The following is a 26,578-nucleotide window of genomic DNA, read 5'->3' as shown; positions in this document are numbered from 1 at the left end:
GGCAAGAATTGAATTCTTTCTTTGAGGTCCATTCACCGACACAGAAGCCCTTGGACTATCCTGACCTAACCTAAGTTAATTGTATTTTGCTTCGGCGACGAAATGCAACGAAGTTAGGTTAAGTCGTTAGGTCGGTAGTTCCTTTTGATTCCGAGTTTGGCTTCCATTCTCTTCGTCGCTTCCTGTGGGGTTCACTTTATTCCTATCTTGTTCTTTTTCTTTGTCGTCTTCCCCACCGGCTCCGGCCGCAGCTACGCTCATCCATCGTAGACTACTCACCTTTCCTCTTCTCTCGCTTAGCTTCCTCCTCCTCCTCCTCCTCTTCCTCCTCGTCTTCTCGCTCTGTCTCCTCTTCTCTTCTTCCTCTCTTCCGTCGTCTTCCCTTCACCCTGAACCTCTCCTCCTCCTCCTCCTCCTCCCTTCCGTCTTCTTTCCCCTGTAACTCCTCCTCCTCCTTTTCCTCTTCCTCCCCCCTTCCCCTCACTCTTGCACTTGAAGTCCGGCGCGCCTAATTAAACGGCACATTGCCTAATTAAACTAAGTGGTTCCGTTAAAGACCTCCTTCTTGTACGGATTACCTCCCCCACCCCCCACTCCCCTCAATCCACCCCACCCCCTTCCCCCCCTAGCCCAACCTTGTCTTCCCCTCACCGTCTCCCCCTTTCCCCCCTCCCCAAACCATAACCTTATACAAGAACACACATATGAACACACACACGCAACACACACACACACACACACACACACACACACACACACACACACACATACACACACATACACACATCCCCTGCGGTGTGAGGAGGGGTAGAATGCAAAGGTAAGTCTAAGGGAGAGGAGGAGGAGGAAGAGAGAGGCAGAAATGATTAGTGATAGGAAGTAACATAGATAAAAGGAGGAAGAGAGAAGCATTTGTGATAAACAGGGAAGAAGGGAAAAGCGAAGAATCTAAAGGAGGGATTTTGATTAAAAATTAGGAAGGAAGGTAAAAAGAGAAACAGGAAAATACGAAGGGAAGGAAAGATATGAGGAAAAGGAACAAAAGGGGAGAAAGAGAAAGAACATGAGAATTAAAACAAAGATAAGTGTCTGATATAGAGAAGCATAGGAGAAGAGAGTGGAGGGGAGCATACGGAGATGGACGAAGAGGGAGAGGAAGCAGAAAAGGAGAGGAGAAATAGAAAGAAAATGGGATTGAAGAAAGAAGAATGGAGTATCTCGTCCGTTTGGATTGATATGTCGACATGACGTCATGACGCTTATCATGGCCGTGATGTCTACCACGCAGAGAAGAAGCTCACCAAAGACAAACAGGCCATAATTGTTGAGTGAATTACCCTATTAAACTACGCTAGGTACGTTTATTAGAGATGTTATTACGAAGGACATTTACACAACTAAACGAATTTGGAATCCAAACATCGGAACTTCATTATCTAGAAGGAAAAATCCCGAAACCTATAAAAAGAAAGGGAATGAGTATTTTCTAATATTCTAGATATTGATAATAGGGAAAGCTGTATAAAGACGTACTAATCACACAAAATTCACAAACATTAATAAGTGAAACGAATTTCCAAATCACACAGAACTGTCACGCCAAGAATAAGATCACTAAAACGCAGTTTAAGAGAGTAGCATATAAAGATAAGTATAAACATAACATCAGTTGCCTTTTTGAGGACAAGGCTAGCGTAAACGACGAACACAAAAGACCTAGCAAGTATCAAAGTTCACTAACCACCAAAAAGTGATCGTGATTGCTTTCACTCCTAGGTACTACAGTAGCTTACGGTGTCTTCGACTTGTAACGAGCGTATTTATTTATGTTCAGCATTTACGATACGAACAGACTTACGAGGTCGTAAAAATCTCACTCGCGTCGTAACTTTACGATACGGAGATGTTAGTCACTGTAATGTTAGGAAACAGAAGCAATTGGAGATTTGTAAAGTAATCTTAGGTTGTATATGCATTTATGTGTGTATGGATGTGTATACTCGTGTATATATGCATGTATGTATGTATGTGTATACGCATGTCTGTATGCATGTATGTGTATATGCATATATGTATCCATGTGTGTGTGCATATGTGTGTATTGATGCATATATATTAGTATGCATGTATGTTTGTGTGTATGTATGTATGTATGTATGGATTCCAACCCACAGATGAAGACAATTTCCTTGTGATATTCAGGAGGCTCTTCCATACCAGATGATACTTTATCTTTTAGCCCAACTGCCGACTGTCGAGTTTATTAATTGCCTGGGACGCACACACACACACACACACACACACACACACACACACACAGTAATCCAGGGATTAATCCATTAATATACCCAGGTTTTTGTACATTGAATGAAATTGACCAGTGTTAGTAAGAACGAAGATTTTAAGCGTCCTACTTGGGACATGTATAACCATTCCTCTACTTAGGATTATTTGAAGTTACGATTTTTTTTTACTTAGATTTCCGACTTACGACGGGTTTCTAGAAACCGAACCCCGTCGCAAGTCGAGGAGGAGGCCTTGCAATCCTTAAAAGGTCGAAAGTCATGCATGATACAAGGGACAGATGCCAGTCTTCCTCAGCCGCACACTCGGCACGCACACACGACAACGAAAACAACCACGACCCTGTCAAAGCCGTTTATGAAATCCATAAACCACGTTGAGACGTCACGAGCAGCTGACCAAAGTCACACGACAGTTGTCTGTCCCGTCCGTCGATCCAGAAATGTCACTTGTCGCGACGAGGCGAAGAGGCAAGAGGGTTTTGGAGAATATCAGTGACGTCACGGCCCAGGTGACGCGTAGAGGGCGCCGTCGTGACGTTCAGGTGACGACCAGATGACGTGTGTAGGGTGACACTTGAGATGATGGGAGTTGACTTAAGGTTAATTAAAAGGACCATCAAGTTTGTATTAGACGGCAAGCGGGGGGGATTTGAAGATGAGGAAAGGGGGGGGGAATGAGAGCGAGAAGGAAGGGGGAAGGCATAGACAAGGAAGGGGCTACAGGGAGGAAGGGGGAAGGCTTGGGTAAGGGCGAAAGGGCAACTGAAGGATAGGGAAGGGAAGTAAGGGGAATTTAGCAGAAGGGAAGACATCAGGGAGTTAGGGACGAGGGAAAAGAAAGAAAGAAATGAGGCAATAGGAAGGGGAGGAAGGAGAAGGAAAGGATTGTTGGACTGGAAATAGCTAAGGCGAAGTTAGAGGAAGGGAAAAGAAAGAGGAGGAAAATGGGGGACTGGTTACTGGCCGAAGAGAGACGAAAAGAGGAAAGTTCTGATAAGAAGAAAGAAGAAAGGTTGGGAGGTAAGCAAAGGGAAGAGAGGTACGTCGAGGCTAGGAAGGGAAGGGAAGGAAAAGGAAGGAAGGGAAGGTAAATGAAGGGAATGTGTTGACAGAAAAGGGAAAGGAAGAATTAGTAAAAACTATTTAAAGAGAGGATGAAACTATGGAAAAGAAAGGGAAAGGAAGATGACGAAAGCGAACAAAAATAAATGAATTATATATAAAGTGATGGGGAGACTTTGGAAAAGGAAGAGATTTGATGACAGAAACGATAAGAAAAAATAGATGAAGAGATGGCGAGATTATGGGAAAAGAAGAGATTTTGGCGAGATGCAGCGACGGCAGAGACCAAGGAAGAGGACAGAGAGATACGAGTAAAACTTGAGATCAGTTTTAAAGAGAGAAAGAAAAAGAGCGGAAGACGGGGGAAGGCTGAGAGAAGCTCAAGTTTGAGAAAAAAGTGAAGGACAAGAGATTACAACTCCCATCGAGTCAAATTGGATGGCGTTTAGGTGAAAACAAAACACAACACAAAAGAAAAAAATAAAGACAAAAAAGTGAAGAGGTCCACGTAGAAAAATCAGCAAAATATATAGAAAAAGGTAAAAAAAAAATAATAAAAAAAATAAATAAAGATTATAAAGAGTACGAGAGAGAAAGAGAAAGAGGGGGAGGGAAAGAGAAAGTGAGATACAGAAAAAGGAGATAGAAAGAGAGGGAAAGGAGAGTGAAGAAAAAAGAAAAGGAGAGAGGAAAGAGGGAGAGATGTTGACCAAATCTCTACCCTGGGAGCAGCTGGCAAGGCAACGCGGGCGCAGACAAGTACTCTACACACTCTGGATTAGAAAGAGTCGGACACTCGATGACACGAGCACAACAAACTGAATCGTCGAGACATCTTGGTCTCCACTATCTCAGCCTTTCTTGGCTTTACGCAAAAATCTACGCAAATGATTTTCGAAATTTCATTTCCTTCGTTTCGAAAAATGATCTATTTTCCCGTTTACAGTAATCATTTAAGCCCCCTTCTAATCCTGAGGCTAGTTTAGTAAAAGACTTATCTTCAGCTGAAGGAAATCCCCTCACGGCAGACAGAAATACATAAGTCGATGCTACGACCAAACGTTTTAGACTTTAGAATATCACGTAGACTTGCCTCTACCCTCTACCCGAGTGATACTCAAATATCAGAGATGTATACAGTTGAAAACCTTTGCCATTCTGAGGGAACCCACTGATTCTCTATTCCATGACATGGCGATTGGATTTGCTCTGCGGACTTTTATGATCACCGGTCAAACAAAATAGCATCAGTGGTAGATCGGAAGCTATTTTCATTACAAACAAAGGATTACAAAGGCAAAGCATGCCGACAGGAGACCTTTTGATCCATATCAAGGTCGTATGCGAAAAAATATATAATAATGATAGATAAATATATGAATAAATAAAAACTATAATAAAGCGGTTCCACAAAAGGCGACATCAGTCAACTGGATAATGTGTTTCCTGAGGGATTTCTTAAAGAGGAAACATTAGGCGAGGAGTATTTTGAGTTGGTTGTGGGCAGAGGAAACCTGGTGGAAAATTGAATGTACATGTTTATAAATGTGTGTGCGCGCGTGTATGATTCATCATGGTCTTGGATCACGTGTTATATTTGTGATCGACACCTACTATCCTTACGGATGAGAGTTCAGAGATTCTATATACCCGATCTATGGGTAATGCTGTGACCTTGGGCACACACACACACACACACACACACACACACACACACACTATATATATATAATATATATATATATATATATACACTACAAATTGTCAAAATCTTCTGTATACACCATGACATGGGACGTGACCTCGACTGCGGTCAGCTGAGGTCAAACTGGAGCAATCTGTGTCGGCGGCGTGGACTGTGGTTAGACGACGCTCACTCGCTCTCCACCCCGAGGCCTCCGGAGGACGTCGCCGCCCAGCGAGCCTTCGCCCGCGCGCGCCTCCAGCCAGCGACCTTGTCGAAGAAGGCCGAAGAAGTTCTTCAGGAATCCTCTCCCCCCCTCCCTTGCCGGCCGGCGACCCCGGGGGACTGGAGAAGGACTCTCTTTCCAACGTCTGAATCAAGATCGGCAGAGGTCTGTCGGGTCTCACTAGCCCGGACCTCAGAAACCCGCCGAAGGAGGAGGGAAACCCTTCGCGAGCGGTAACGGTGGCGCCGTTGGAAAACGGGACTCATCAGTCCATTAGACCTCCTCCGGCCGTCTTCTTCGACAGTACGATCCCCGTGCCGAGTCGGGAGCCTTCGCGATCGTCCGAGACGCCGTGCAACTGTCGGGAGAGAGGGTCTCGTTAGCCCTGACCGCAGTTCCACACTCACACTCACTTCGGCCCTTGGTTTGGTGCCGCTGCCGAAGGAGGCCAGGCGGCAACTACCAAAACTCTGTCCACAGAACTGTTGAAGCTGGTCTACCCCCACAGATTCCTTACATAGCGACTCTCCCTCCTCATCCACTCATGCATTTACAGAGACAAGAAGAAATCCTTTCGAACCGCGTCAATTTCTTATCCATTCTCAACAATTCTCCACTCGCACCTATCTCTTCCCCTTTCCTTATCCTGCTCGACAGACATTTCCCTTGTATTCAAGGCTCCTTTCACCTCATCTATCCATCCCATTCTTGGTCATCCCCTCAAGTTCACTCCATCCACCTCTGCCTTGCATGTATGTGTACCCACAGAAGCTTATATTACTACCACTGTACTTCCTTTAATATCTTGATGCAGTCGTGAAAACCTCATCACATTCAAAAGCATTTGGTAGAGCTTTTTACTCTTTAAGGGACTAGAATACTTTCAGATGAGGTTGGAGCTATCTTAAAGTGGTTGGATCATCCTTAAAGGGATTGGATCCCTCCTAAAGTGGTTGGATTTTTTTTAGAGTATTCGAATAACCTTTTAGAGGAATCGAACCCCATTAAGAGGTATCAAACCCTATAAAAAAAATCTAACCCCATTAAGGTTTATTAAAACCCATTTATAGAAACCAATCCCCCTTGATACACGTCATAAAGAGATTATCTTGATGGAGGATTCTCACCTGTGGTTGCACTGTTGGCAGGCGAAGCATTCGAGATGGTAAACGTTATTTCTGGCTCTCATGACCATTTCGAAAGCCGGAATAACTTTCGAGCAAGCGGAGCAATACCCAGTGGTTCCGAAGAGTCTGGAAAGAAAGAAAACGTGAAGGTGAAATTTCTCCCGCTTGTGTTTACTCCATCTCTAATTCTGCTTTGAACTTCGAAAACTTGTTCAAGGAAACCAACTATGTTTGAGTATATAATTTGGCTGAAGGATTTGTTGAGTGGTTATCCACCGCATGTGCTTGTTTCTTTTTTAATTCTCCTTTGAACTTTGAGAACGTGTTGAGGTAAACCAATGACATTATTATTTTATTGAAGGATCTGTTGAGTGTTATTTCTTCAATTGTCGTGGTTTTCAAATTTCATGACAACCTTTTAACTATTGATAGCATGAACCACAATTACATACAGCACCCAAACTAGGCCCTTGGATGTGTGTGTGTGTGTGTGTGTGTGTGTGTAAATATGCGTGTGAATGTGTGCACCCAGCTGTACTCCAAACGGATCTGAGAAGAGTAAAGCTCAGTAAACGGTAACAACGCGCGCCACTCCGGTGTTGCCATATCAGTGAATCAAATTTTCTCTCAAACCCGCTGAAGCAGAGGATAGGCGTAGGCTCTTGGTATCCACAGCGAAGACTCAAAGTGCCACTACAACATTGTCTCTCAACCGGAGTTTCACGGACCCCTAGTTGACCGCAGGAACCTACTGGGACGGGGAATTCAACATCTTACAGTCAATCCTGTTTTGTTTTTTTTTGTTTTTTTTTAATACAAGACATGATTTCATAATCTTTCTTAATCGAGACGTGCTGTTTTTATTATTCCTATTTTTTCCCTGGCTTTAGAGATCATTGTCACATCCTCTCAAAATGTGGCGATTATTTGTATGATATAAAGATTCTATCACGAAATACTTAGTAAAAATGACTATGTCCTATCTATTCCCGCCTCAAAGGGTTCCCTGAATATACAAGTCGATGTAAAATGTCCACAAAACTTGCAAGGTTGAGAAACATTGTTATAGGCTATAGATTCTGATGAGGAATTGCCCCCAATTATTTTAGAAAAAATGACTCTATCCTTTCTAATCCCGTACCAAGGGGTCCCCTGAATTTCCGAGTCGATGTAAAGTGTCCACAAAGCTTGAAAGGTTGAGACACGCAGGTCTAGGCCACAAATACTGACGAGGAAGCGGCGGCGCCCCCGGTTGTTTTCGAGGACGACACCCGCTGTCCTCGCGAAGACCCTGACGCACCTGAGGTAGTCCCTGCGGCAGAGGATGAGGTTGCCCTTGGTGAAGAGGGTGGACCCGACCTCCCCGAGGCGACAGTCGCAGCACCCGCACTTGAGGCAGTCCTCGTGCCAGTAGAGCTCGAGCGCCTTCAGGAGGTACCTGACAGAGAAGAAGAGGGAAAGGGTTTTGGTTACAAAGGGACACAAAGGAAAAACAAACTACAGCAGGCCTACTGGCCCTAACGAGGCTGTTTGTGTTTACTAAACTAAGCTACAGTTAAGAAAACATGGCAGAAGATGAACTAACACTTCTGCTACCACTATCCTATCCTATCCTATCAGAGGTTTGGAACAGCGGTTCCTAAAGTTTCTCAACCCCGGTACCCCAAAGCTCAACTCCAAGTTAACCTGATACCCCGTCTCCAATATTAGCCTACTGCTGTCGAATTTCAACTTTTAATTCGCATTACTTAAAAAAAGTTGAGAAAGAAAAGAGAACGGCTGTAAACATACAATTGAAATCTAGTGACTTTATTTTTATTTTCGGTAAAAGAAAATATATATATATCTATAATTCCAAACGAAATCATTGATATTTCCTCCATGATGCCTTTTTGGATCCCCCTCAAGATCCGAATTCGATACTCCCCCCCCCATTTGGGTATTAAGGCACTGCTTTAGGAACACCTGGTCTTGAGTGCGAGGGGTAATGAACACCTAGTCGAGATTTTCAGGATTCAGCAGCGCAACAAAAACCCAGGAAGAATCGAAAGCTTTATAGAGTTTCTCTCTGCTGAATGAAGCCGTCTGGTGGCGCCTAGAGTAAAATTTATAAAACGCACTAATGTTCAGTAATAGAATACACACACAGGAGCGCGCGTATACACACACACACACACACACACACACACACACAGGCACACACATACACACACACACACACACACACACACACACACACACACAGGCACACAGGGTGTGAAAATAATTAGACTCGCTTTATGGTGACAACTGCTCGTCTTAGGGAGGTGTTGCCATATTAGTCAGACTAACATTTCTCACTGCCGGTGAAAGGAACAGGTAGTGAGACTCCTACAACTGAATAAAATTGACTTGTTCGTGTTTCGTAAAGAAATAATAAAAATATAAAAGAAAGAATTCAATAAATGATGTGTCACCTTAATCGCTGACGAATAAAAAGAAAAATACAAAATAAGTATTGAGTTGTCACATTTCACTATCAAGAATTATTATAATCCGAGATTTCATAACATTTGGAACAGAAATTTCGAAAGTTCCAGAAACCAGAAGCACTTTCGGATTTTATTTTCAAATTTCGAAAAGCGTTTCCACTTCGAATATCGGAGAATTTCAAGTTTTAGACATTTCAGTGGATAGAACTACGTGTAACCCTTCCTCAATTCACTGTGTGGTCATTATGGGGCTATTATTTATTGACGCATTTGATATTTTGCGCCATAAAATTAATGTCCCCAATTAATTCTCAATATTAAAGATTCCATGAGAAATTGATGTGGGTTTTTCCATTCAAAATCGAAAGGTTCAAACCGTCGGAAGTGATCTGTGTTGCCAAGTGTACGATAACTACCCTTCTGGAACAAAACAAACGACTCGCCACCTTCTCTACTGGTTGATACTTGTACATAAATCTTTTTTTTTTCTATTCCGTACCTGTTGGCACGTTCCCTTTTATTAACATAACGAAAGAGACCTTATGGCCTAGACCAGGCAGTTCCATGTCCCTTACTACCTATCATCCCATCTATAAAGTTATCTTCTCTTAAAACAACCGATAGTTTCAGCGCTCACTACTTCATGGTTACTAAATCTGTTACACTCGTTTTAACCACTCTGTTGGTCAACCAGATTTTGCCGATTTCATTCTTGCCTCTAAACAATTCCATTCATTCGTGTTCATTGTAACCTGCCGAAAAATATATAAAATATAATTAATATAATTTGATCAAAACGGTCACATCCACACGAGAATTTATTTATGCATTAATGATTTCGTGTAACATCGCGAACTCCCACTATCAGGAGCCTAGGACGGTGCCTTCGTAATATGGAATTTAATGAGCCATGCCCTTGGTCCAACTCGCTGGCGGCAGCGTTTGAACCTCTATCACCTTGACCTCCGCCGCAAGTAGCGACGCTCTAACACGCTTACCCAGCGACCTACATTTTTCATTAACGATAAATTTTATTTCAGTGAAAGGGCTACAGCTATTTCTAATAAGATTTGAGTTTTTATATTTGAGTGACGATTTTCTTCTGTTTTAACAGAAAGGGCCAAGGTGATGAATATGCTCTTTTTCTATTAATTTATTTTTTATCTATTATTTGTTTACTTATAATAGCAAAATCTGTAAGGAGTTCTTTTAATGATAGCAACAGCAAGAACAAAACGGCCAGAACGACAACAGTTATAATTCTATAATTATAATAATAACAATGATAATAATGACAATAGTAATAATGACATTGATGATAATGATAATAGTAATAATGATAATGATAAAGTAATGATAATAACAATAATCATGATAAAGGTGATAACAGTAACAATAAAATAACAATAACAATAAAAACAACAACAATAATAATAAAGATAATAGTGATACTTGGAAACTCTCGGCCGGAATTGCAGCAGTGTTGGCATATTATGATCTATTTTTCAGGAGCCTAATAAATTACCCGTAAATAAGTACGTTTTCGCTTTTAATCGGAGTTCATATATTAATCCTCAGTAGGGAGACAGGTACTCATTTAGTCTGTCTTTGCGTATTCTGATTTAAAAGCATTTTGACTCGATTTTCAGGCGATAATTCTGGTGCCACATCGTCATTCCGTCTGCTCGGGGTGAACAAATGAGATTTGTTTTCGTTTATTCATATGTTCATTTATGTATCTATTTATCTATTAATTCTATCATTCATTTGTTTTGTTTTTTATATAATTATTTTTATATTTATTTCAGTTATTTGTTTTCGTATTTCCTTCTATGCTTTGGGGTCGGAATCCATTGCGAGATTAAACATACATTCAATTCCTGTCGCACCTGCCCGCTACGAAATATAAGATATCAACATTCAAGTTAAACAGACCGAAACACCAGAAAGCTTAAGGTGGATTGGATCATTGTTAATAGTGTTAGATCCCCTCTTAATGGGGTTTGATTCCTCTTAAAGGATCCGAATCCTCTAAAATAAGAATCCAATCGCCTTAAGAGGGATCCATCTCCTTTAAGAAAGATTCAGTCTCATTAGAAATTGTCCAAACCCCATGAGGAGAAAAGGGGTTTTGATAGGTAGAACTTTCACATAAAACAAGAGAAGACTGGAATAATTCACCACAGGACGTTCCAAAGAACCATAAAATGAATTTAAAAAGAAATGAGATTACAAAGAATGAGAAAGAAAAGAAGAAAAGAATTAGGGAGGGAAATCTTAGTAAAGGAAAAGAAGAAATAAGTGTGTAGAAATAGTACAAGATAAAACAAGATAAGATACTCACGAGGATACAGGAAATATATATATATATATGTTTATATATATGTATGTATATATATATTATATATATATATATAATTATCAAATAAACATATGTATGTAGAAAGCAGATGTATAGAAAACTATATATATATATATATATATATATATATATATATATATATATATATAATATATATATATATATATATATAATGTATATAGAAAATATAACAAGAAGAAATAATACATATATATATATTATATACTGTATATATATATATATATATATATATATATATATGTATATATATAATGGATTATTTCTTCTTTTTTTATTTTCTATATACATTATATATATATATATATATATATATATATATATATATATTATAATGTATATAGAAAATAAAACAAGAAGAAATAATACATATCTATATATTTTCAAAGGATTACAAAGGCGGAGCATGCCGACAGGAGACCTTTTGATCCATATCTAGGTCAGATGCAAAAAGAAATCATATTAATGATAAAATAATAAATAAAAACTATAATAATGTAAATAACAAATAAAATACATAAATAAATGCATAGGTATAGTTAAATGATAAACAAACAGGTAAATAGTAAATAATAATAAATTGACATATAACTAATAATAAATGAAAATCAGACAGACAAATGATAAAATAAAAACAATATAAGATAAATTATAATCATTACAGCATCTTACTTAGGTACTTCTCTAAATTATTCTTAAAGCTTCGAACTGAACTACATTGCACTACCTGTGCAGGAAGTTTATTCCATTCATTAACTACACGGTTGGCAAAGTTGTTTCTACCCATTTACAAACCAATCTACTTCCTGGCAGTTTGATACTATTATTTCTTGTCTGATTCGCATTCAGTGTGAAAATTTTGTCCCTTTTGATGTCAGTTCCCTTTAAAATCTTAAAAGACCTATATCAAATCACCCCTGTGTCTACGCTTTTTTAAGGAAAATAGATTCATGTGTTTTATTCGATTTTCGTATGATTTATTTTTGATATTTGGAATCGGTTTTGTGGCTCGCCGTTGTACTTTTTCCAGTCTGTCAATGTCTTTAATGAGATTCGGTGACCATACGGAAACAGCATATTCCAAATGTGGACGAACTAACGATTTATATAGCTTGTTAATGAGTGATGGACTTTTGAAATCAAAAGATCGCGCAATCTATCACAGAATCTTACTTGCTTTCTCAGAGGCTGAAATACACTGCTTGGATGATTTGAGGTCGTTACTGATAATTACGCCGAGATCTTTTTCACTATCCACTTTTGTTAACGAATTTCCAAATAACTTGTAATCGTACTTACTGTTATTTTTACCTATGTGCATTACCTTGCATTTACTTGTGTTAAATTTCATTAGCCACTTTTCAGACCATTGCTGTAATTGATCTAAATCGTCTTGAATATCTAATTGGTTTGAGTGATCATTTGCCACTCCGCACAGTTTTGTATCATCAGCAAATTTGGAAACAGTAGATTTTAGTCCATGGTCTATATCATTTATATATACTATGAATAGAAGTGGCCCAAGAACGGAACCCTGAGGAACTCCATTTGTAACATTTTTCCATCTAGAAGTTTTTCCATTTAAAACAACTCTCTGTTTTCGACCATTCAACCAATTACTAGTCCAACCTAATAGGCTACCACTTATTCCGTGTAAAGCTAATTTAGTAAGTAGTCTTTCGTGTGGGACGGTATCAAAAGCTTTTGCAAAGTCTAGATATATTAAATCTATATTGTTTCTTTTGTCATACACACACACACACACACACACACACACACACACACACACACACACACACACACACATCGAGTTTGATTCCCACCCAAGGCTGAAATAAATTCAGCCCCGCTGCACTGCGAGCCGGCACTCCATCTCTTGTGGGCAAGGAGTTGGGTGTGTATATGTATTATGTGTAATGTCACAGTATGACCTACATATCTGGCATATATGAGCTATGAGTTCTCATTTGGGAGGACAGTAGCTGCCGATCAAGAGTCCAGCCCGTGATCCAAGACCATGGTGATTCACACACTCATACACACATACACACACACACACACAGACACACATACACACGCACGCACACAGCCATGTGCACATACAAAAACGAAACAGTAATTCAAAAGTCAAATGGTCTTACCTGTCGTTGATGCGCTTCCCGCATCCGGCGCAGTCCTGTGGATTTGTGTTCCTCTCCGCCTCTGGCTTCATCGCCATCTGCCAAAGAAGAAATCAAAATAAATATTTCGACCTTCGTCTTGTATAAGTTCTCTTGATTATAAGGAAACTCTAAGATTTGGGAGTTTCTAATATTTAGAAAGAAATTTTCAAAATCGTGAAAAAAGAAAAATCGGTGATGACGGAATTATTGTTTAATCTGGTGTATTGTATTTCCCTTTTTTCCGACAAATATTGGAAATGTTTATATTTCAGATACTCCCATTGGAGAGAACTGTCTTCATATCTTATTTAGCGAGTCTCTTGCGTGGGACGATTAGAATACATTTTGAGTTGTTTTTCCTCTTCGGGAATGGTAAAGTCTTTCTTCATTGTCATACTTTATATCCTAATGCGTTGGTAGCGTAATCGGAAGCGTGCTTAGCCTTTGGTTCGAATCCCGCACGCCTCTTCGATTCCCAGCGGTGACTGTTTACCTACCCCCAACAGTCCCCAAAGCGAATAATGGGGCAAACGTGACGGCTTCGGCCGCTGCTACTCAGCGCCTCCTGGCGTAGGCTACTCATTTTCCTTCACCTTTATTTCCTATAGTCTTCACTAGAGCGCAGTTCTTTCCAAGGCGTGGTCGGCTCGAACATCTATACATTATAAGCGAGTTGAAGGTTCTAACAAATTGGTAAGATAAATTGAAAATCCCACTTTGGGAGAAAAGAAAGTTATTTGAAGATACGTATATTGCTATCACTGTGATCCTCTTCAGCGTGGTTGTACAAAGGTATGGGTGGACTCATACTGAAAAGGGATACATAGAGGGGACATGGGGTAAGCGTGCTAATGCTTACCTCCCCATGGTCCCCTCTATGTATCCCTTCTTATTATATACAAGTCAACCCATACCTTTGTACAACCTCGCTGAAGAGGATCACAGTTAGTGATCGCAATATACGCATCTTCAAATAGCTTTCTTTTTTCCCATAGTGGGACTTTAAATTTATTACACTATAAGATCTGAAACCTCACTTTGAACTCAATCCTTGGGTTATGATTTCAAGTCTTAAAATTTGTTATCAAATATCCCCACATAGAATAGAATATGACCGTTTGGCAGATTATTTATTCAGTTTATGATGTTGGAAGATAACTGTGAACGATTATCATTTTAGGACAAAGTCTTTATCAAGTGTAAAAAAAAAATTATGATTGGCTGGAGCGAAGCATAATAGATGACATAAGAAAATGACAGGATAATGAGAAATTGTTCTGAATGTCGGTTACTTCAGGGTCAAATATGGATCAGAATAAGGTACAGTAGTAGTTCTCAAACTGGGAGTGATGACCTTCAAGGGAACCATGACAAGAATCTTGGAGTGGTGCCTGTTGTTACAAATTGTACATTTCTATATAATGTGAGGAATAAAAAAAAAATCCGTCCTGCCTGAATTATAAGATAATTATGGTTGTCAACTTTGTAATAAAGCAAAGGGTTTCTTTTAAACTTTGTATTGTTTTTTTGTATCCTTATTTGTTGTATTTTTTTTAATTATTTATTTGTTTGGCGCGGTGGGACTTGTTGATTTTAATTATTTATTATATGTATATATGTGTGTGTGTGTATATATATATGTATGTATGTATGTATGTATGTATTTTATTTGTTTATTTATTTGATTATTCATTTGTTTATTTATTAAATTATTTTTGGCGAGGTGGGATTTAGGAGAAAAATGGAGGTTGGGGGGAGCCGCACGAATGTTGAGAATTTACGAGGAAGGGCAGGAAGGGGGGGAAGGGGGGAGTGAAAATGGGGTTGGAGAACCACCGTAATAGTAAGGAGTGGAGAGGTATGTACGACATTGTCTCCTTGTGTAGAAAAAGCTATTGGGAGTACGTCCGTGAGTTGCCTTTACCAGGTGTCCGACCTCGACTTCCCCCCCCCCCGCCCCTTCGGAAGAATATATAATATATACTTGAAAGTTTGTATTGTGTGTCTTTGCGCTTCTGTAATCTACTGTAATCCATTATACTTTGCACGTATTCAACGGCGAATATTTGTTCTTGAAATTATTTCATTACTCTTATTAAACAGTGATTTTTGAGCAGATGACCTCACGCCCCCCCCCCCCACACACACACACCTGTATCCTCCTCACGCCTCCCTTGGGGCGTGCGCCCCCTTATTTTGGGAACCACTGATCTATATGAAAGTTTAAAGATTTTATTACAGAGCAGACTCTCTTATAGGGTAATGTATTCATGTACTAGTCAAATGATCAGTCAGAATTGCTAAGTATTTATATTCTGTCTTTCTTCTGTTTTGTTTCTGTGTGTCTATGCGTGTTTCTTCATCGTTGTGATCTCTTTTCTCTTTCAACGATTAGGATGGATGGATGGATGGATGGATAAGAGGTGCCCTCTGGGAGCTTGTAGAGCTCTGCGTTCTCCATTATATCTAGCAATGATAAAAGAGTTTATCTGCATGTGTGTGCACCAGCCTAAATGGAAAATGTGTGTTTGATCAAGCTATATAAAAAGAAATTAAGAAAAAAACGTAAATTGTAAACCATATACGATAGCGCTAGGAGTGTGTATTTGTGTGTGTGTGTAAGTGTGTGTGTGTGTATAAGTGTGTGTGGGTGTGGGTGTAATGGATAGCCTAAATGGTAAACTAGTTTTCTATCACTCTCTGTTTAAAAAATCGACCAAAAATTGCAGTTTAGAAAAAGAACAAATAAAATAGATAAGTGAATAAACGAATAAACAAATATTGTCCCATCGCCATGGCTTTGTTTTGAAAGGGCGAAAAAAATCGACCGAAAATTGCAGTTAGAAAATAAATAAATAAAATCAAATAAATAAGTGAATAAGTCAAAAAACAAATATAATTGTCTCTTCTCCATGGCTTTGTTTTGAAAGGGCAAGAAAAAAAAAATCGACCGAAAATTGCAGTTAGAAAATAAATAAATAAAATCAAATAAATAAGTGAATAAGTCAAAAAACAAATATAATTGTCTCTTCTCCATGGTTTTGTTTTGAAGGGGCATTTCGAGAAAATAGAAAGAAAAGGAGAGAGAGAAAAAAAATATATCTCTGCGTTCACGGTGACTCCTAGCGACGCGCCTTCGGACGTCCGCCGGTTTTCGCAGTCGGGCAGACAGGCAGTGTTTACAGATTAGGTAGGGAAGGAGGGAGGGACCTTCCTGGCGAACGGGCGTCCCCCCGAATCTCGCTTTTTACGAGACGTTTAACATCAAAATCGCATCATTGCTGTGATAAAGACAGAGTAAGTCCTTATGATGTATTTCGTGGCAGATTACGGTAGTCTCCGACACGGCCCGACGAACTCCGACAGACACCGACAGATTTCGACAGACTCGGACAGAAACCAACAGATTTCGACAGAGTCCGACCAATGAGTAGAAAGCAGCAATCGACGGCAACAAGGAGAGAGCCCAAAAGCAGAGTATGAGATCCGGTGTATTTAACGTTTCGCCCAGCAGCAGGGCTTCTACAGAAATAACTCAGTGGACAAACATCTGACTCCTTATATAGCCCGATTTTGAAGAGAGAAACGAACATGAAAATATTTTCATGTTCCTTTCTGAAGAAGCCAAGCTGGGCGAAACGTTGAATATAGTGGTTCCCATACTCTGCCTTTGACCTCTCTCCTACAAGACCGTGACAGGCAGACTAGAGGTGTCGTAAAGGACAGTGCAATGTAAACAGGACATACAGTCAGAAAGATCTGTATGTAAGCAAATACACAGGAATTCTCTTTGACAGGACTTTCAGTTGTTTTATTTCTTGAATGCATGGTTTCTTTCTTCACGGTCGAAAATGATAACCTCGACCAACGACAAAAAGGAAAGAAAAAGCCCTTCTTTGTATTTATCGTTTTAGGTTTGATGCATGAATGATATTAAGTGATCATGTGATCATTAAGAGCCCCATGGGTCCACGTCGTCTTGCCGACAGCTGTATGATATATCAGTTTGTTGAAAAAAAAATAAGAATGGGTACGTGATTAAATTTTTAAGAGGTTCTAATAAGCCTGTTAGCGAGTTAGATAAGCTACCATATAGAAGAGCACCGGTTATTAGAAAAGAAAAAGTATATACTAGACACGGGGATGTATTGCCCGCTAAGATGAAAATGAAGACTTAGTACAAAGTGTTGCACTAGAGACTTGCTGCTTTCCGTAGAAGACATACAGTCCTAAAACTTGCTGACTTTCATCCATGTAGTGAGGCCCTGAAACTATTAGTTGTACTAAGAGAAGGTTAGATAACTTTGTAGATGGGAATGACGGGTGCTAATGGACATGGAACTGCCTAGTGTAGGCCTTATGGTTTCTTGCAGTCCCTTCGTTCTTATGTACTCTTACGAATTTGATTTGGAAACTTTTAAACTTCCTCAGTCGTGCCGCCTGCTCTTAGTGCTAATATCTTTTGCAAGAGTCATCTTTTACATGATATCCTTCTTCCTCTTCTTCTTCTTCTTCTTCTTCATTCATTCATTGGAAGGCTCTGGAACTTTCGTCCTCTCTTGGACTCGTTGAGAAAAGGAGAGGTCGAAGTCACTTCTTCTACAAAGGCGCTCGACTTCGATTTTTTTCCTCTTCGTCCTTCTCCTTTTTTTTCCAAAGCGTCCCTCTGGATATTTTATTTTATTTTCGTTCTTTTTTTTTTCCTCCAGAGCGCCTCTGTGGACATTTTAATGAATTTTCATTCATTTATTTCTAACTTGTTTAAAAAAAAATGCAATTTTTTGTGATTTCTGAAATATGTAGTTTAAAAAACAATCAATGGAAATTCGCTCATTGGACAGGTAGTTGCTGTAACTAGTTTACTCATTTAAGGTATTGTTAACAACCCCCCTCCCTTAACTGAGTTATTTTTATGAGTCCATGTTAATACTTATTGGATCGATGTAAGCTCTTGTTGACAGAATTTACGTATCTGGAAGAATAAAACAAGATAACAAGACCCAAAATAAGGTCAGTTCTCTTTTGGATAAGATTTCATAGGACATCAAAAGCGGCAGACATATAATGTGAATTTCAGGATTGGTGGATCAACGATGTTTGTCATAATTATGTATCTTTCTTATCTAGGTTTGGTTGATTGCAAAAGTAAAGAATGGGCATTCAGTGGTGCTAGGACGATACAAAAAGTCTTTAACGATTCCGATTCGAGTCCCGATAATCCTGTAAACTTCCGATTCTTATACGAATCCGATGACGATACCTAGAATGATTATAATTCGTGGTTATTTTCAGGCTCTGCAAGTTGGTTTAGGAAACATACTTTATTAACAAAGTACATTTATTAATCATTTATCGGAATCGGAAGCTTTGAGCAGTATCGGACCTCGTATCGGGAATCGGAATCGGAAGATTTGAGCAGTATCGGACCTCGTATCGGGAATCGGAATCGGAAGCGTTAAATATTTTGGTATCGTCCCATTATGATTGTTTAGCTTTTTGTAAGCAGTAACTAGCGCTTCTATCCTTGGGGAAAGATGTTTCTAAAGTCTTGGTGTTGTAAGATCTTCCAAAGAGAAATAAATTCACAAGATTGTAACGATTAGCTTACCTAGGCTTCTGGATTTTCGTAATCTTGATTTAGCCATTTGATCCAGACTTTCTCAAACATTTCTCCAATTCTATCCAGTCTGGCAGCTTCGAATTGGCCCAAAATGAAAATGTTTCTCTTTTTCATACCATCCCACTCCCACCTACGAGGTGGTAAGTGAGAAACCACTTATAGAGAAACATTCTCTCAGTTGCGGCAAGCAATTTTTTTTTTTTTTTTTTTTTTTTTTTTTTTTTTTTTTTTTTTTTTTTTTTTTTTTTTTTTTTTTTTTTTTTTTTTTTTTTTTTTTATAGGCCGATGTTTGGATTGCCTCTCCACCTGGGCAGGGCTGTCGGGAACCAGTATTAAAGACGCATTTCTGCGCTATTCTGTTCGAAAATCAATGATAACCCTCTGCTGCTATATATAATTAATTAGTGGGGGGGGGTTTTTTTTTTGGGGGGGGGAGAGGTTGATGAGGAATAATTACCCCGAGTTTGAGAAATATTGTTTTACTTTTTGGACGTCAGGTTTGTGTGTGTGTGGGGGGGGGGGTGGAGCGGGTTCACCCTCAGTTAAAAAGAATCCCTTTTGTCAAAAATAAATCATTAAATGAATAAATAAGTATGGAAAAACACGCTACCCATGGAGCAAGACGATGCTGTCGATATAATATTAAGATATGCAAATCTTACAATCGGGTGTATATATATATATATATATATATATATATATATATATATATATATCCCATTTTCGTCCCAGACTGCATAAAAACGGGTTCAATGTATGTAACCCTTTATATCCCCTGAAGACGATTCCTGGACGGGAATCGAAACGTCGGGCTTAATAAACCCTTCAAATTGAGTCTGGTGCTCTATTCTCTTTCACAGCGAGACTATAAGAATATAAGAACGTAAAATGAAGGAGATTGCAAGAGACCACAAGCCCTACACTAGGTACTTCCATGTCCATTAGCACCCATGATCCCCATCCATAAATTTATCTAACCTCTTCCAACAACCCGTAGTTTCAGCGCTCACTACTACATGGTTGCTAAGTCTATTCCATTCGTTAAACACTGTCGGTAAAACCAGTCTTTGCCTATTTCCTTCTTATATCTGAATTTGTTCAATTTGAACCCATTTCTACGAACAGAAGAACATAACAATGGAGGAGATTGGAAGAGACCAAATATTGCACGACATTGACGCGACATTGTCTATAAGGATAGTACCGTTGGTAGACAGCAATCCATAAAAACGACAACAATGAGAATATAACCACGACAAAATCAATAGCTTTTTTTGTCCCACTTTGAAATATATATTATCTAATAGGAAAATAATATAATGGAAATATGTATATATATATTAATTTGATATATGATAATAATGAAAATATAGTAATATACTAATAAGGTATAGTAATATAATGATATAATGTCACGATAATCTACATACCAAGGGGAACTTCCCCCTTATATGGAAGGTAACTAAGTCAAGGCAAAATAAATTATAATAATTCATGAAATTATGCCAAACTTCAGAAGGAGCGTCTGATTGAACGAATGCATGAGATAATAAAGAACTTTCTCATGAAATTATGAATAAAGACGTTAATTAATAGGAAGAAATAGATATTCAGTGTCATCGGCCACTGGGCTATTACAATGTAGGACAGATAATGTAAAAAATAGTTCTCAGTTAAATCCTGTAATCCTAATACTATGGAATGGATTGTTGCCACCATCCAAATGATCGAATTCCTGTGGGATTATTTTATATCATAAAACAGGCGACTTCTTCTGACAAGATTAAAAATAAACTTCCGCAATTGTTGGTTACGCACTGTCATCTTGGTATTTGTAGTTGACTAGCAATAATCATTATTGGTTTCTCAATATTCTCAAGGTTGTTAAGTGTCACCCAGCGGACTATTAATGTAGACACTTTCGTCGTTTAATATGAACTAAAAAAAAAAGTACGTCATCGTCGTTCAAAATTCAGCCATGTCTCGCGCAGAATGTCGACAAAAAAAAAGCGCGTTCGAGTTTGACCGAAAAAAACAAACAACACAAGTTTCTCCCAAAAAACTACAAAACCCAACCACATTTACTAAACACTCACATGCTCCGTGTTTTAGCAAGAAGAAAATAACAAAAGCGGGGGAGAGAGTCCAGCAGAGCAAAGGAAAGCCAAGGTTTGGCGGTCTCAGAGGAAAGCGCCGTGTAGTGGTCGTTGACATTTACTGTGATATTAATCAGGCAGGATGTGCACCGTGACTCCAGTGCCTGATTAACCTTTCCCTCGGCGGTGGGGCCGCCGCCGCCGCCACAGTCCTGGAACGCGCTACTTCTCCAGCTCTGTGACACGGGTTACCATTTCATAAACCTCAGTCGGACCAACGCACCACAGCGGCACTTCCACCAAATATCACCCGTGACTAATTCCCTACTCTTAAGATGTACACTCATAAAAACACACAAATTTCGTATGAAAAACACGACTTGATTCCGTTCTGGTGGTTAGGATCGCGACTACACAGACCCAAAATTGAGCCCCACTCAGGGTTTAAAGCTTTACCAACACTTCAGGCCGTCACTGTCTCCCTTGTGCAAGGGAGCGGTGTTTGTGTTCGTGTGTGTATATAATAAAAATGTAGATAGGCCTATATACGAACTCTGAGCTCTCATCTGGTAGGGAACTAGCTGTCGATCACGTGCCTGGCACATGATCCTAAGTTACGGGGTATTGCACACAAAGGTACACACAAGCACGTGCACACACACACACACACACAGATAAAGATACATACACACGCATAGACACAGATACACACGCACACACACACACACACACACACACACACACGGCTTGCTGGTTTAGCGGTTAATGTCTCCAGGCTTCACGCTGTGGTACTGAATTCACGCCGCATTTACGGGGTGACAGCTCTCGTTACTGTTCACCTTGGGCAAGGGAATAAGTGTTTCTGGACGGTCAAAACATTGCCCAATGATCGAATTGCACGAGTTCTGGCCTCTCTTGTTAAGCTTCCCAATTCGTTATTTAAGTCTGTAGTAGTTCACACGCACATACACAAACGGCTCGATGACGCAGTGGTACCGTTACCAATCGCTAATCCAGCTGTCCGAGTTCGATTCCTTCCAGGGCTGAAATGATTTTAGAATCTGTACTGCGAGCCAGCACTACAACTCTGTTGTTTGTGTGTGCGTGTGTGTGATTAAGGTCACAGCATTAACCATAGGTCGGGCATATATTAGCTCTTAGTTCTCATCCGGGAGGGTGAGAGCTGTCGATTACTAGTCCAACACGTGTTCCAAGACTATGGCGAATCACACACGCCAGGTGGAGCATCTAGTTTGGGTTTTTGAGAAATGTTCTGAGAAATCTCAAACCACCAAATGCGTATTCGGAAGATCACTGCAAAAGGTCAAAGCCTTAACATAACAAAAGCTGATGAACATTGTTCCCTTTTTACAAAGGATTACAAAGGAAGAGTATGCCGACAAGAGACCTTTTAGTCCATAACTAGGTCGGTGCAGGTAAAGAAAAGTAGATAAATGAATAAGATAAATGAATAAATAATGGCAAATAGTAAACAAATAGAAAATAACAATAATTTTGTAATAGATAATAAATAAATGATAAAAAAGTGAATCCGAAAGTCTTGCAGAACAGTAGAAGGTCATCACTCACAATTTTTTTTAGACAAATCAGCGAGGACACAATGAGAACGTAAGAAAATGGGATCGTCTAAAACACGAAATAGATGCACAGAGAAAAGTATTAATAGTAATAAACCTATGTATACATATATATATATATATATATATATATATATATATATATATATATATATATATATATATATATATATATATACACATATATATATATATATGTATAGAGGAAATGGTTTTGGAGTGTCAAACGACAGACAGCGTCCAACCCGCGGATCTAAGCCTCACCTCCGTCTTTCAGCAACATTTCTCTGACGTTGCAGATGCCAACCACCTTTCCACCCTTCAACTTAAGCCTTGTTGACACGGGAATAGTTTAATATCTGCTAGTGCTAGTTGTAAGTTAACTTACCCAACGGCAAGTAAGTGTTGACCCTAGGATAGTTTAGAGGCAAGTTGACTAACTCTCAGTTGACATTGGGCAGGTAAAGGGTTAGTTTACAAGTCGCTAGCACTAACGGCTACTAGTTTCGAGTCAACGAGGCTTTAGAGACTCTCTAACCTCGTTCGTCGAGATCGGAGTTTCGTTTGTCGGTGGATCGGCAACCGTCACCCGAACACTAGTTGTCGGGGGAATCTGGACGATCGGAGGGTGAGCCATTTACACTTGCTCAAAGTAATGATCTCGGCAAATCTACATCCATCCATGTCTGACACTATTTGTTTATCAAAACTTCAGACAGTGCTTACCTGGATCACGGATATGGCGCAAAGTTTCTTAACGGGTCAGTAAGTAAGTCTGAGGTGTAGGCCTTATGGTCTATTGTAGTCTCCTCCATTCTTATGTTCTTATGCTCCTTCGCATTGAAATGACCTATGACATCCTCATCGATTCCCCTGATATGCCTTTCCTTATCCTTCTTCAAAAGGGCTCTAGTCCTTCGTCTCAGTGTTTTGTATATTCTCTAGTGTCTCACACGATGCCACGCCATTCCTCGACCATCGACGACCTCCAGTGCACTCCTTGGCAGCTATCAGATTTACGTTTGAAAATATCCCAAACTTCTTCAGGGCCCTCAAGCTGCTTTGTGTTTATTTGCCATGAGTTTCTTGGTGGCCCCATATGGTATGACAGTTTTGAGGGAGTCATGGGAGACATACCATTACACGAGGAGATGCGGTGTTGACACTCACCAACGGGGCAAACAGGTAGATAACATTGACGTCTTGAAGTGGGGAGGTAGCAGACTGGCAATTATTTTTCAGTATTAGGTTGTGTGTTTTGGAGTTTTTTTTAGTGGAAAATTCGGATTGGGGATAGTGGGTTGAACATAACATGAGGTTATTTGACTTGGTTCCTCTTCTTCTTTCTTGTAGCCTTAGTTCATATATCCTGAGGAGTTGTTGTTGTCGTTCCCTAGACTGTCTGGTCGAGCAGTCCCTTCTTCCTGAGGAACGCCATGATGGCTACAACTGCGTTTTCCCACAAATCCTTTTATAGAGTATATAATGTGTTTTTGGCATGCATGATTATGTACAATACACTTGCAACTCCTAAGAGGCTTAGCCAGGATGTGAAGGTTCACCTTATTGATGATGGAGTCGATCAGTTATTGCGAGTAGCCGCTGTGCACCAGCACAGTTGAGATGCTCTGATATTCGCTGTTGGTGCCAGTCTGCATGCTCCGGCGTGAGAAAGCTTTATGGACTGATATAAGAATGACACTAACTTATTGTGTTTGGGGTTATTCACTGTTGCCGTTGAGGTAAAAGCCGAGGTTAGTTTCAGACAGACGTAGGTCGAGAAGCGGTCAGAAGAGGTGCCGAAGAAAATGTTGAGAAATGGGAGGGTATTGTTGATGTCCTGTAGCTCGAATGTGAAATTGAAGGCTGAGTAGTTTTTGATCATCTGGACGAGGTGAGTGACATGTCGGATATCACGTGTGTCGATAAAAATGTCGATATAATAGATGGAGGGATGCGGGTTTGGCTGGTAGCTGAAGATCTCTCCTTCGATGGTTTTTATACAAATGTAAATATAGAGAGAGCCAAGTTGGGAAATACCATTGTAACACAATAAACCTGTATCTTATCATACGGTCTATTAAAAGAGGCTTCCTTGGTGTTCACTACGAAGAGTTCACGAAGAGATGGCGAAGGATGTTGAGTCCGGATGACTATATGTGATGACCAATGAAGTTGTTTCGGTTACAGGTACGTTGGTAAATAGGCTCTCGACGTCCAATGAAGCGAAGATCCTTGAGGGGCGGGAGGTTTCCAAAAGATTTAATTTTTCGTATCAGTATATTTCCATCACATATTTTTACTTTTTATCCGTCACGTGAATGCGCACTTTGCTTGCTCGCAACGCCACCCAGTCCTCTCGAGCGTTATTTGGTCGTTGAGCGCTAGGCACTGCCCCGTCTGTTTGATCTGCGATTCATCTATTTTTTTCACAACATCCAGTACAGTGACATTTATTTTATTCTCTCCCTCCGGCTGTATTGTCTTCTTCCCGTTCCTCTTCACATTTGGCCACTGTGTACATATTCCTTATATTTTCGTTTACGAATTGATATGGGAGTTCTCTTCTTGTGCTTGTAAGTAATGTCGTTCTTGCACGGATATATATGTATGTGTGTGTACGGAATATATATATATATATATATATATATATATATATATATATATATATATATATATATATATATTCCGATAATTGTTGTCAATTTTCTCATGGCAGACAACACCAGGTTAACCACTATTGTTACTACTATTCCTTAACACCCCCTATTTTTTCTTTCTTCTTCTATTTATCGTTTCTTCTTTTCCTTACGTTTCACCGTCTTTCTCCATATTTTCCTCCTTTTCCTTCTTTTTCTTCTTATTTCTCTTTCTCTTCCCTTCTTCCTCTTCTTTTTCTCAATTGGTGGAAGCAAAAATATGTTGATACCGAAGGAATGTATATATATATATATATATATATATATATATATGTATATATATATATATATATATATATATATATATATATATATATATATATATATTTATATCTTAACGAGACTCAGAAGTAAACGTACATCTTTCTTTAGAGTTAACGGAAAAGTCTAATTAAATAAGATGGTGAATATAAGTAACACATAACACACACACACACACACACACACACACACACACACACATATATATATATATATATATATATATATATATGTATGTATGTATATATATATAGATAGATAGATAGACAGAAATCTGATTTTTCTAGAACAGGAAATCATAAGCGAGTCATTCGATTTGGTGTAGAACTGAGGAAGTCGATGTAATGAAAACCTCTAATTAAATAAAATAGTAAACATAAATCAGAAGTGAACATAAATCAGAGACTATAAAAAAGAGGAGAGAAAAAAATCTGATTTTTCTAGTCCATGACCTTTTGTAGTTTCGTCAACAGGAAATCATAAGCGAGTCGTTTGATTTGGCGCAGAACTAAGGAAATCGAGAAGATGAGACAGATTCAAGTCGACATCTCAAGGAGCCGATCCATCACCTTACAAGAGCGGCGATCGCGATGTGAATAATGAAGCCAGAAGGATGAAAGTTCTATTTTTCTCATAGGAAATTGAGCTTAGATGACATGCGTGTCAGGTTAAAGGCATAATTAATGCTTGGTGAGTGAAGCTATTCCATTTCCTAATGGATTCTTCATATCTAAAGGGTGTTTTTCTCTCTAATGATTTCCCTCATGTGGAGGTAATCTTGTGTCAATGAAACCAGGTCTTTCTTACGAGGTGCGATATCAACCACAACGCAATAATATATATATATATATATATATATATATATGTGTGTGTGTGTGTGTGTGTG

The 26,578-nt window shown here is 39.3% G+C and overlaps 1 protein-coding gene across 1 annotated transcript in view; it reads right to left on the bottom strand.

The window, feature by feature from the left end:
- Positions 1 to 26,578, bottom strand: part of LOC143037671 (uncharacterized) — a 64,462-nt gene that overhangs the window by 24,996 nt on the left and 12,888 nt on the right. Inside the window, exons 2-4 of the mRNA XM_076206199.1 lie at positions 13,398 to 13,474; positions 7,706 to 7,843; positions 6,406 to 6,531 (exon numbers count right to left, since the gene is read on the bottom strand). Of these exons, the coding sequence (XP_076062314.1) occupies positions 6,406 to 6,531; positions 7,706 to 7,843; positions 13,398 to 13,474 (341 nt within the window). The remainder of the gene's footprint in view (positions 1 to 6,405; positions 6,532 to 7,705; positions 7,844 to 13,397; positions 13,475 to 26,578) is intronic.

The sequence above is a fragment of the Oratosquilla oratoria genome, chromosome 23, assembly GCF_046742065.1.
Source record: "Oratosquilla oratoria isolate Oo_2021 chromosome 23, ASM4674206v1, whole genome shotgun sequence".
Classification (NCBI taxonomy): Eukaryota; Metazoa; Arthropoda; class Malacostraca; order Stomatopoda; family Squillidae; genus Oratosquilla; species Oratosquilla oratoria.
This window is presented reverse-complemented; position numbering and strand designations above follow the sequence as displayed.